The sequence below is a fragment of the Bombus fervidus genome, chromosome 13 (genome assembly GCF_041682495.2).
Source record: "Bombus fervidus isolate BK054 chromosome 13, iyBomFerv1, whole genome shotgun sequence".
Classification (NCBI taxonomy): Eukaryota; Metazoa; Arthropoda; class Insecta; order Hymenoptera; family Apidae; genus Bombus; species Bombus fervidus.
In genome coordinates this window covers 3346709-3360173 of record NC_091529.1, presented here as the reverse complement: position 1 = coordinate 3360173, position 13465 = coordinate 3346709, and the positions used below count along the sequence as shown (strand labels likewise).

At 33.8% G+C, this 13465-nt stretch overlaps 1 protein-coding gene across 8 annotated transcripts in view; it reads left to right on the top strand.

The window, feature by feature from the left end:
• Ih (hyperpolarization activated cyclic nucleotide gated potassium channel Ih) overlaps window positions 1-13465 on the top strand; it is a 220861-nt gene that overhangs the window by 174527 nt on the left and 32869 nt on the right. For 7 of the 8 annotated variants that reach the window (XM_072015472.1, XM_072015474.1, XM_072015475.1 and 4 more), the window contains 2 exons: window positions 2854-2990; window positions 4065-4208. In XM_072015472.1, coding sequence (XP_071871573.1) covers window positions 2854-2990; window positions 4065-4208 — 281 coding nt within the window. Of the gene's footprint in view, window positions 1-2853; window positions 2991-4064; window positions 4209-12482; window positions 12558-13465 lie in introns of all 8 variants that reach the window. The other variant, XM_072015480.1, reaches the window with a different exon arrangement.

Genomic DNA, 13465 nt, shown 5'->3' with positions numbered 1-13465 from the left:
TATTTTTGCATTTTCAAATTTTCCCATAAAAATCCGCAGTCTAATTATCGCACGTTCGCTATTGATTAACAGCTAAAACGAAACTGATAGAATTTGATTCGAAAAATTCTCGCAGCAGAATTTTTCGTATTTTCCTCCATTTGGTCACGATTAGGTAATATTGTTGCGAAAAGGCTTCGAGCTGCCCCTTTGAGATAACGTCAGTGTCACCGGCTTCAGAAAGCTCGGCAGAAGTTTGAAAAGAAGGAACTTGTAATTGTTGACATTAAAGGGAAGGTTGCTGTCGGGAGAATCGTGAAAGGGAACGAACAAAAGCATGGAACCGAGCGAATCATGGCTTTAATGCGAGTCGATTACATTTTTATGAAGTTACATTCCGATGCGGGACCGGAGGATCCAATTTCGTTTTATCAAAGGCAGTTTGAATAACGGAAAATAGACTGAAAGAGCTAATTCCTACAAAGGAAATTGTACGAATTCTTTAATCACATTTAGAACATGAAGAGGATTATTTTATTACTATTCGATAATATTAAAATACAAAATTTTGTTTAATTTATACTTATTTCTAGTAGTCAATTGCGATTCTTAAGTAAAAACAACTTTTATTATAGCTTTCTTAAATAAAAGAAGAAATCTTATCGTTACGAAGGTGACATAATCCTTGTTTCTGGAAAAATGATTCATTTCGAGTTTTCCTATATATCAAAAAATATATTACCCACATTTTCAAGTACGTACAGAAGTAATTTCCAAGATGTCAAGAGATCTTGATATTGTTTACTATATTCAAGTTTCCTTTAGTATTGCGTCCATCTCATTGTCTATTGCTTCAACCCGCTTTCAATTACGACCCAAATAATTGAATTCGCTAAGCATCGACCAATAGCAAACACACTATTCGAAAACATCCTAGAGCCGATCCTCCATTGGAAACCTATCGAGAGACCTACACATCAAGAGCTTCCTAAATGCATCGTTGGCGGTTATTAAATCTAGAAGGGAAACGTCGCGGTGGAGGCACGTTCGGTTGGCAACCCTTCAAGCGAGAACAGGTTCCCTGCAATAATAACATTGCTCGACACGTATAGTGGCTCAGACGTTTTCGTTATTGCCGGGAGATTAATTTGAAACGCGTTTGAGTTGGATCCCAGAAACGGAGGGAAATTAGGTCACGTGCCGTGTCCGATGAGAACCATTGTACGCGTTAAACACTGCACGTGAACTGCGTCGATTTGCGATTGTCGCGAATTCTTGATCCCGATTAACAGTCGTTGACCAATATTGCGTTCCGCGTGACGAATATTAACGACTGGACACTAGGTGGACCGGATACGGTCGATAAAGAAATGAAATGTTTGGATGCTAATGAGGCGACCATTTGTGGGAAAAATGGAATGTCGTTGGAGTTGTTAGATATATTTATTATTTCTGCATTGAAATGTTTTGCGACGATATAATAGGATTTGGAAAAATAAGAATCTATAAATGGATGGATGGGTCTATAACGTTAATGAAGTGAAACAAGGAATTCTTGGTTAGTATAGAACTAAATATGAGGGAAACTGTTTAATTTCATCGTTTTTGTCTTGAAACGTCTTATGATAATGAAGATAATGAAATTTGGAGATTAAATTTTTAGAAAACTGAGAAATCTAAAAGTGGATGGGTTTATTAATTGAGAGATTAATTGAGAAAATCAATGTAGATCATGAAATCTATTATTTTTGTTGGAATAAAATATGAAGCTATATTTAAGAAAAACTAAATTACCACGTTACATGTAAATGCCCAAAATTAATCTATCGATACATTAAATCGATCAAAGAGATCTAAGAAAATAATATGAAGAAATCAAAATTTTATCTTATGAAATTATCCAAATAACAATTTTTACAAAAAGCTTCTAGATGAGTGACAAAATGCTCGAACCGTCTAGGTAAACGTTAGCCTAGATAATTTTCAATCCTCGAGGGATTGAGAAAATCAATGAGAAGATGAACACATACAGAAATAGTTATCTGCTGGCAAATGTGAGAAAAGCCACATTATAAACTTCAGGGTACCAACATGCAATTGCATATACATATAAATTATACACTGAACTATCTCTCTTAGTTCGATCATCAAAAGAGGCACTATTGATCCTTCCACTTCTATTTATTTGTGTTAATTCGCTGTTAGAGTTTCTATTTATTTCTGAAGGTCCACTTATTGCGATCAAAGCGTAATCACCAACTCACTGAGGCTTTTCAGAAACTTCAAAGTAACATTCACTGTAAATATAGATGTGTTGTAGAGGGAATGCAGAAAAATTCTGTATTTATGTGTACTTAAGAACGTGTATGGTTTCAGATTTACGAAACGTTTGTTACTTTAAAAATCAATTAACAATTTTTATAAAATGTGATTTATATCGAAAGTTAATATTTAAGAATTTTAGAACGCTCGCATACTTAAAAAATTAAGAATTACGTAAAGATTGCTGTTTTCGTACAAATATAATAATTAATTTGGAAATATTAAATTTGTCAACTATCTTACTAACGATCTTTCTATATTAAACATTTTATTAAAATATCTTCCTTTACAAAAAATCTTATTAAAAAATATTTCTTTGTCAGAAATTTGATTAAGGAAATTATATCATAATTTTAAGTTAAAAAAATATTCTAATTATTAATTTCTTGATTCTGGCAATCCCTTTCTTAAATTAATTAAAAGATTTTAAAAGTAATAAGAATAATTAACAATAATTTATTTTTTAAACATATAAAAGATAAAAGAAAATAAGGAATAAGTAATGTCTGATTCGATGAAGGTTAAAATGCGTATTATTTGTGTTGCTTGCAGGCATAATGCAACAGGATAACGCCGAACAAGTAATCCTGGACCCGAAGTTAATCGCGAAACACTACCTCAGGACTTGGTTCTTTCTCGACCTCATTTCCTCCATACCACTAGACTACATTTTCCTCATATTTAATCAAGTAAGTGCATATTAATTATCCTCACTCTGGTGTACATATTTCTTGCATTAATTCGTTAAGCCAGAGTTGTGTTTTAGTTTCTCTGCAAACTCGATTTATGTAATTAATCTGTTTACACGAGCCTTGACGAGCTACGTAACATTTCAACGTATAATCTTTCCAGGAGCGTAAATAAATTAATTATAGCTGTTTCTTGGTACACGAGGCCAATATTTCAATTCTTTGTATTCCTACGACATTTTGTTCTGTATTTCGGTGTTAACATTAATTTACACCCTGAACAGTAAGCGACATCTTGAAAGTCAGTGTGACTTTCAACTGTTCACTTTAAGAGAAAATTAATTCGTTGCAGTTTACTCAACACATGTATCTCTGTCAGTGAGATACAAATGTAAACACTTTGGATTCGTGGAATAAAATGATCGTAATACTTTGTAAATATTTCTGTAATTTCAATGTTCTCTTATACCTAACAGTGTTTCTATTCAATTGTAAAATTGCGTTAGACGTAATACACTACGATCTGAGAATGAGAGCTGTTTAAAGCGATGTACACATGAAATATTAAATTAAACAAAGTTAAAAGCTTTTCAAACAATTTCATTCTTGTTTTCTAATTGATTTTTCTCGCAACTTCAAATTTTCCGTTAATACTGCACTAACGTGAAGTGCCAATTCGAAAACTACTACCTGTAAAAATAACAAAATGAATAAACCAAATACTACGGTACAACAACCAGGAAAAATTACAGTGTTATCTAAAACAAGAATAGTGCTCGTTAAATTAACCTTACGATCGTTACTTTCAAACTTTATAGCAAAATTACTCTCGCAACTTACAACCCTTTACCAATTTTTCTAAAGGATCCCTTTAGAAGCTTCAGACTTAATTAACTCTATCTTGACAACGCGCTATAATTTCCATGAAAATCCCGGTAGACTAGACAACGCAAACTCGGTTTAAACCGCTCTCATTTACTCCAGATGGCGGCAAGCTGAGATTCAATTCCACGCAGCTTTGATGGGCCGCGTAGAGAACCAACGTTCCCACAGGATAATCGTCTGAATCGTCAGTTTCAGGACTTTAGCGAGTCCTTCCAGATCCTGCATGCTGGCCGTGCTCTCAGGATCCTCAGGCTTGCGAAACTGTTGTCGCTGGTTAGGTTACTACGATTGTCAAGACTGGTGCGGTATGTCTCGCAATGGGAAGAGGTCTATGTGAGTGTTTACCATTGTTTCTTATATCAAGCACCATATATATATATCTTTTTTTTCATTTGATATTCTATTTATATATATAGTATATATATATACATACATATATATATACACCTCATATAATATACCCACAGCTCGTGTGATCCTTGTACAAAAATATGAAAGAAACCAAGCGTCTCGTCGTCGTGTCTTTTATTTGTCAGTCTCAACAAGTGGCTGACTCTTTCTTTTGTCTCTATATATATATATCTATATATATTTATATATCTATATTTATTTATTTTTTACCTTTACAACCTCCCTATCTGGCCGCGCTGTCTGTCTGTACAGCTTTGCGTCGCCGTTCGTTGCAATGTTTCCTTTTTATCTACGACGATGATGGGGCCTGGCTGGTCCCTCGTGGTTTTCATTCTTTTTTCATACGCGTGCAAGTACGTATAACGCGTATACGTTTGATGCCACATGTACCACATGGTCAGTTTTTGGAACTGTCTGCATTTACAGAGCATCAATTCCGTGTTTTGTCGCAGAATATATGATATATGTAATAAAGTATATAATATAGCGTGCGTGTTCATCACGGTATGGAAAAAAGAGAGAAAAAAACTGAAGGTAAAAAAAGAAAAAAAAAATTAAAGGAGCCCGATGTAAGTCCCTGCATACGTTGTCTGTCCAAGGACAATGATCTGATGTTATACAATACATACATACATACATACATTTATACATGTGCATAGGTATAGGCTTATGAAAAAATTCATAAATATTCTTAATAGAGAACAATAAAATTATGTGATACGAGAAACAGAATGGACGTGACCGATCGAGTCAGGAGAAGTTCTCACACCAGTGGTGGATCTCCTTTCGTTACTTCCACGGACAGTCCCACAAACTTTTGCTCAGCCGGTCTGCCCACGTGTCTGGGTCGAGGTGAACTACGTCTCGCTTACAACAAAGGCGAAAAAGCTTCGCCTCGACCAATTAATTCCGAATTTTATATGGGTAGAATTTTCGTCGGGACCAGTATCCAGGCTCTCCCGTCTGTTTTTCTTTTTGTTTTTTTAGTTTTATTATCTTTTCCTTTTTCGTTTTTTTTTTTTCTTTGGTTCTTATTTTCGTTAGGCGACAGATTGAGCGAAACACAACAAGGCCGCGTGTCTATCTTCCACCACTGCGGGGAATCCCTCGGAAAACAAACTTCTTACACTAAAAACACATAAAAAAAACACATACACGTATATAATTTATTATACCGATTGACAGCGTCTCCGCGGTTCTTACTCAATCGCAAATGTCTCCAGCACTTCTGTGAAAGAAAGTCTGTAAAAAATCCTCCGTATCTCTTCCTATGATGCGATTACCACTTGTACAATGAACTGTTTTACGATCTCTTACTCGCGTCGATGTGTGATATTGTTATAATAATGTCTTCTTCAATTTAAATGTTATTTAATGGTGGTACGATTAGTCGATGTTGTTTCGAGAGTTGTTCGAATTGGAAAGTTAAGCTAGATCATGCATATTTATACATTTATGAAAAATTTTAATCTATAAAGTGAATAGAATGCACATAACGTATAGTAATGTACAAAATATCCAAAGTATCCGTATTTAAAGAAAACAAATCATTATTTAAGTTCCATCCTTTTCATTGTGCTCGTAAGAATATGAATTTCCATAAATGTCCGTAGTCTTCTAATTTATTTTATAAATAAAGTTATTCACTTTTATTTAAACTAAAATTTGATAGAATTATACAGTGGTTTATTTTTAGAACGTTGAAAGTCTGAGGAAAGTTCTAAGCATTATATGAGAATTAAAAGATTAGAAAATCGATGATAATAGTGACAGTGTCAGACATTAGCAATTCTTAACACGAAATATTGATTTATCAGATTATGACAATTAACCTCTTCGGACTTCCAAATAGGACATTTCACATGTCTGCTTTTCAATATTTAAAAAATAACTTTTGTCGCTTAAGGTCATCGCCATAATGATATTTCACGAATTTATTTATTAATTTTCATAAAAAATATTTATAATCGTGCATTTCGACAAGCGAGACAATTCTTCCAAGTGCCTAACGATAAGAACATCTCATAACCGTTCCAATCTCTGAGCAGTCAACGCCTTATACGTAATTGCTTTTCACAGACGCTCGAAACTTCCAAGTCTTCCAAGTATCAATTTAACCAAACTCCCTTAATAATTTTCCTCAGATCTCCCAATCCCGAACAAAGATGATATTTCTTTAATTATATAACTCTTAACTCATTCTTTAATTTCGACGATATACGAACACGAGAAATTTTTCTAATATGTACAAGTGGCACGTGAGAAGAGTCCAATTTTATATAAAATCATACATACACACACACACACACACACACACACACAAGTGCATGAGAGCTGACGAAGGCAGGCCCTGAATTTCGGTACAGAAACATATATCGTTGATATATTTCCGTCGAAGACGGTTTCTCGAGTGTGTTTCCGGTCGAATAGGCGTTCTCGCGAGGGTGTTCCACCGGCCAGATCGTGTCTCGTTAGCGATAGGTAAGTAGTTTCTCTCTTCGAGCGGAATTCCTCCTCTGGCTCGATCTTCCATGATCCACGCGTATGTATGGGTATGTGCATTAAAGTAATATACACTCGATTATTCGTACGCGAATTATTTTTATACGACTGTCCCGAGCATCTGGCCACGAGAGAGAGAGAATCGTGTTCCCAAGCCAGACGCGCACGATGGAAATTCGGATCGTTTCCTCTGTGAATTTTAAAATGGGTCGAGGAAGCGTTCTCTCCAATTCGTTCGATCGGATCTTGGCGTAACACGCCACTATTGTGTTGCTCAGTAAGTTCTGTCTTTCTTTTTTTCTTTTTTTTTTCTTTTCTGTTCTGCGACTCATCTGCATGAAACACGCGAATAATCTTGTCGTAACTGAGAAATTACATTATAAGATGTATACACATATTTTGAAGTTATGCTTAATACACTTTTATATATGAGAACTCTATTACGGCAAAGTTTATTCGTACTATAAGCCACGTATTAACACATTACGTACAAGTAACAGCTCCATAACAAGTACACTGAGAAAACTAACTAAAGAGACTAATGCGATTCCACGAGACAGGACACTTTATAGCTGCGACCAAGAAGAAAACGAAACTTTCACATTGATCAGAAATCATTGAGAAAGCACTCGTTCGTTCGTTAGACAAGGCAAAACTATGCAATGTTTCGTACGTGGTACGTAATGGGTTAAGTTAAAACGGCGAAAACGTAAAGATGATGAAATATATCGTGGAATGTGTCAGCGAGAAGGTATACATGGAGGATGTGTCGAAGGATCTAGCCGAGGACCTGCTCGAACGTAACTGTCACACTTTTTACCCTTTTATATATTTTCCTTCTCTTCCTTTTTTATATACAGTAATTCACGAAAGTATTTTGACAGCTATCATAGGAAATTTTTGTGAATATATTACGTGTATTATAATGTGTAACGTATATAGAAATTATAAGACATATAAATTAGTATATAGCATGAACAGTTGCCTTATAATTAGTGCTAAAAGTGATCCTATTAAATACGGAAACTTATTGATAGAACGAATGTTGTGTCTGTTTAAATCATTCAAATAATTTTACAATAAATATTACGTAATTGCTATGTACATTTTTAGATTTACCAATGTGATCATGTCGTGTGCCATAAAAAAGTTTCTGCAAAAACATTCGTAATACGTTCGAAAAAAGTTTCTACAAATATTGAATACTTATTATAGAATACTTGTGTGTCTGTATCATGCGTGTTATGAAAACATTTTGAAATTTCATTAGCACTACAATGAGAGACAAATATTATGATTACATTGATCAAATCTAAGAATGTACATATATGTATAGAAATTACAAGTATTTATTACGGGCATATATTCGATAACAAATTAGTAATGTTCATTAATGTAACGAATAATTGTCTATTTAAATACTTTTATGGTCTCTGCAAAATGAATTGTACTAAACAACTTATAATTTCTATATATACATTCATATCTCTTTTAGACTTTATCACATAGATATAGTCATTCTATAGGGTCTCATTACAATGCTAATGAAATTTCAAAATGTTTCGTATAACATATAATATATTCATAAAAGGTGTGTACAAGTGTTCGAATATTTTTGTGAACCACTGTATAAAGGACACGTCTCGGTATTTATATTCACGTATGATTTTTTAAGAGTCCTTTCTGTGTCAGTTTGATTGTGTCTTGCCTTTAGCGTGAGCCGTGGCGCAACGAACAGACCAACGAATCAATCAGGCTTTCCGTCCAATCTCGAAAGAGCAACCTTTTTTCTAATCACCGTAATTATACTCTGAATGTTACTTGCGCTTGTGTTTGAGAACGTCTTGTTGCCTCCCTCTGTGCTTTTGTTTTATCTATCCCTAATCTTTTTTCCGTTCTGTTCGACGAGAGCCAGAATTCGTCGAGGCGAGCTTGCGTCGCGTGGTTCAATCATCGCTCCAATCACCGTCAGTCTCAGAAGACCCTAATCTTGTTAGTTCAAACAGAATGTTCAGGTTAGGAAAATCGTGACGCAATCGAAACGCCGATGATATCGCGGTGATTTTCTCGTGTTTGATGTCTTTTTCTTTCTTTCTTTTTTTCTTTCGAATCGTCGTGATTCCGATGTTAAAGGGATTCGTGTGCTTTTGATCTTGATTTTGAAACAGTTCAAGGTTCGTGGATTGTAATAAATCTGGGATTCTAAATTTTCGATATTATCATTATGTATATTGAGTTTTGTATAATTTCAATGTTGTATATGAAAAATTCTATTATTTAAAAATTCTAAACCCCTGAAGAATCCTAAAGTTCTTAGAGATTTTAGAATTCCAAAAAGAGATACTAAAATCCAAGAAAACCTAAGATTCTAAAAAACTCGTGACGTCAAAATAATAATGTTCCAATATAAATCTTTGAATAATAAAACAGTGTAAATTCTATAGGAATTTGTACGGTCTGAAGTTGAAATGTTAACATAAATAGAGTGTGTCATAATTCGTGACGCAAGTGTATTCTATTCTAAATAAATCGAAATGATAAAGTAACCTTTCCTCGTTTTTGTTATATCTAAAATACAAATATAGTAGCAATTTATAACGAAAACAATTACATAAAATGACAGACATAAATGTCAGAGTATGCGATTGAATTTCAAAGTTATATTTCTGCGAAACGAAGCTCCGTGCAACAAAAAATTATTCTTCAATTTCAATTTATTTCGAGCCATGGAATCTACCGTACTCGCTTTATGCCACGAATTCGCTGTGAATTCTATATAAATCTCTCTTTCGTTAAATTTTAATTTACTTTCCAAATATTTATTTTTAATTTTGTTTAAGTATATAATATTGAAAAAATTAAAAGTACACGAAACCTCTAACATCTTTAAACTTCGTAACGAAAAAGTATTTGAGATTGATTGCCCGGATCATCGGTTATAAGATTCGATGAAGGATCAAACCGAGATCAGCTTTGAGTTAGAAAATCGAGGAAATAAGGGACCGGTAATTTCCTTAATTGACGTGCTTCGTACTATCACGGTATTAAAATCGGATATTCTTCGACCATCTCAGCTTAATCGATTCACAACTTCGGTTTTAACGAGCACGATTATAAGGAACGCAGGAAATTGCTGACTGCGGTTGCTACTATCGGTGATCAAATCATCTTGATATTCAAAAAAGACGTGAATAATTGAAACACCAATTTCATCACTAGTCATCATCTGCATTGTTCGACGATATTGGACACCTGTAGTAAACCTAATTCTTGTTATTTCGATAAAAAAGAACTTCTTTAGATTTGTTATCTATCTCGATTGAAATTATCTTCAAGGAATTTACATAAAATAATAAGATAATTTAATCGTGTGTGAGAAGTTCGTGTTCCAAAAAAATTGATTGAATATTACAGAATTTTCGTTATTTCCTACGATATGAAAATTACAAGTTGTAGAATAGTCAATACATAAATTGTCGAAACACGCGTATTATTTCTATTCTATTGAATTCCATTCTACGATTTAAAAGTTACAAGTTGCAGAATATACATATATTCCAGAATCTTCATGAATTGTAAAAATTTGTGAATTGCAAATTGTCAAATATCTAAAACAGTTCTACAGATGTCCTCAACCATAGATTGATATCATTGGATCGTAGATAACCAAAACATTGCATTTTAAATGAAATTTTTGGATCAGATTTATATTTATAAATTTGATTTAGATCGCGTTCAATTTTATAATATTTAATTTGAATTCTATATCTTATTGTATAAATTAAGAAGAAATGTTCCAAAGTTAAGTAACTTGATTCAAATTATTATGAATGGTATACGATCCAGCGATACCATTTAACCATCGTTAAATAATATTATCATTAACAAATTATATAATACATTATGCACATTATTACTGATAATATTAACTCTCATTAATCATCAAAAGATCCATATACCGTCGTTCAAAATTTCTAGAATAATTTTCGCAAACGTTGACCCATTTTCGTTTCTGTTAGTTCGCCGAAAATGCAAGCGTTCCGCGAAAACGTCGGATTGTTCTGACACATCGTTTCTCCGAAAATCATGCGATTTCGCGGAGTTAGTCCTGCAGAGCGGAAAATGTTCCGGAAAAAACCGATCACCAGACTGTTTCCGCGAAAGATTCTTCCGTGTATCTTGGTCATGCAGCAGCATCGGTAGATTAGCTAAAAATAGCACGTGTAATGATACACTGCACACTTGGGCGTACTTAAAACTGATTTATAACGACGCTCCAGTTCAGTTACCCTAGGGATTAACTTCAGATTTAGACCCTGGACTCTGATTTGCGGCAAATGGTCCAGCCACGATGGATTCACGGTCGTACGGGTGTTACTCGATCCTCCGAAGTTTGATTTATTAGTTTGAAAGCGAATATACGATGAATGGAATGAATGAAATCCATCGAACATAGATTTTTTATTGACTGTAGTTTTGGAATGTGAATTCATACTCGAACTTGACTTGTAATTTAACGAGCAGGTTTATGATAATTTCTTCTTTTCTTTCGTTTTAGTAGTTCTTAGAATATTGTGTGGAGAATACGATTCTTATATGCTTTTGTACTTTTAATTTCTCTGCTACAACTTGTCAATTTTATTCATCGTAACATTCGGAATTATATTTACAAATGAATATTCCAAGTCTCGTTTAAAATTAAAAACTACGTATTTTAAATTATATCGAAACAATTTTTTAATTCTATATTATGAATCGTATTACAATATATACATATTATGATCGATTATTGTCAACCGATTACAAATTGTAAACCAACTATTGAACGTTTTAGAATTTCTTCGGATCTGGGCTATCAGTTCAAATCGTCACAATATTTTGTTTATTAATACCATGAACAAGAATCAACGAGAATTATCTGACTTAACCATAAACTCTGTTATTCCATAGTCTACAGTATTTGATTATACTTATTTTATTACTGACTGTATCATCACACGATCAGTTAGTGCCAGTCTTGAGTATCTCGGGACTAATACGAGACTAGACTACTAGAACGAGCCAAATATTACAGATTTTATATTATTATTATAATCCCTAGAACTCTGCAGTTATAATCAATTAATTATCAAATAAATTATTATCATTTATGAAACAAGCAATCAATTATTTCATGTTTAAAAAGCCAAAAACCATATACTCTTCTATATTCCAATGAGTGATATAAGAAGTAATGTTCTCTTTTACAACCTCAAACTTATAATTAGCTACTATCTGATACATTTTTGTCAGAAGAAACCTATAAATTTACCTTCCGCGTTCTTGAAGCAAGTAAATAAAACAAGAAACAAAAAATGAAAGAAAAGGGTATAATTAAAGCCAATTTATCTTTTATAGTATAATTGATCTTGAATAATTTTTCTAATTTTCGATACAGTCTAGTCTTGAAAGTGCCGGGACCAATTCCAGACTGGACCATCACTATCGTGAAAAATCTACGAACTATACACACGAAAACCAACGAAAAAACCAAAAATAATCTCTGCATAGCGAGGGACCTCGCGAACTCTTCCCAACACATCCAAGACACGCAGAACAACACTTCAAAAAAAAAAAGAAAAACTACTAAAAAAATATTTAAAACATCCAAGTAGTAGGCGTATTGCGAGAACACGTTTCCGAATGGGTTTGCAGATCCCCCTTTATCAACAGCCGGAGAGGCACTACGAGCGTCGGGCGACACCGCCCCAACCAGACCGAACCAGCAAGGTGTGCCTGCCTAGTAACCCCGAAACCAAGGCCAAATGCCCTTTCTTGATTCAAGCGTTCGTTAACTTAAAACTTAATGTTTCTACGTATAAATATAAATACATATATACATCTATATATATACGTTAGATCATTACTAATATTATCTACTTATATATATACATATATATATAGTAAATTTTTGTTACGGTTACTGATTATCGTTACGATGTTTATTATGGCCGTTTTTTTACGATTGATTGATTATTCGTTGTCGTTTGGTTTGGAAGTTTCCTATATATTATCATAGAGAGAACGTGCATAGTCTTGCCGTGTGATCTTCATTTTTTATTTTTCTTCTTTTTTTTTCATTTGTTCTGTTCAGTCTCAGTATCGAAGGATACTGTTTTGATACACCATACACCACGCCTTAATGATACATACGTACATACATATACAGAGTTATACACAAGCATATATATATATATACAGAGTTTTAGATCCCGATTTTCTAAAAGAAAGCGAAGCCGATCAAGAGCTTTCTTACGCAGCGTGGCTGTATCGTGATCGATTTCTTATTTATTTTTATTCTTTAGTTTCTGTTTTCTTTTTCATTTATCTTGTACATGTATATTTAGTTCCTTGGTTTGTTTCCTCGTTTTTTTTAGTTTCGTTTCTTAGAGATCAATGTTGTTGCACGATGACATAGAGATGTGAGATGACGAATGAAATATTATAGAGGATAGAGAAATTTCGTTCTGTTCGTTTCTGTGTCTGTGTCTTGCATCGTGACAGATTACTTGACATGCGCCCGATGTTTCATAGTACATACGAATTTAATTAAACCGTCGAGAGCGAAGTGTCTCGTTCTGTGGATCGTTCGAAAACGTGGTAGAAAGCGTCGAGAGGCGAACTTGAGAGAATCTCCG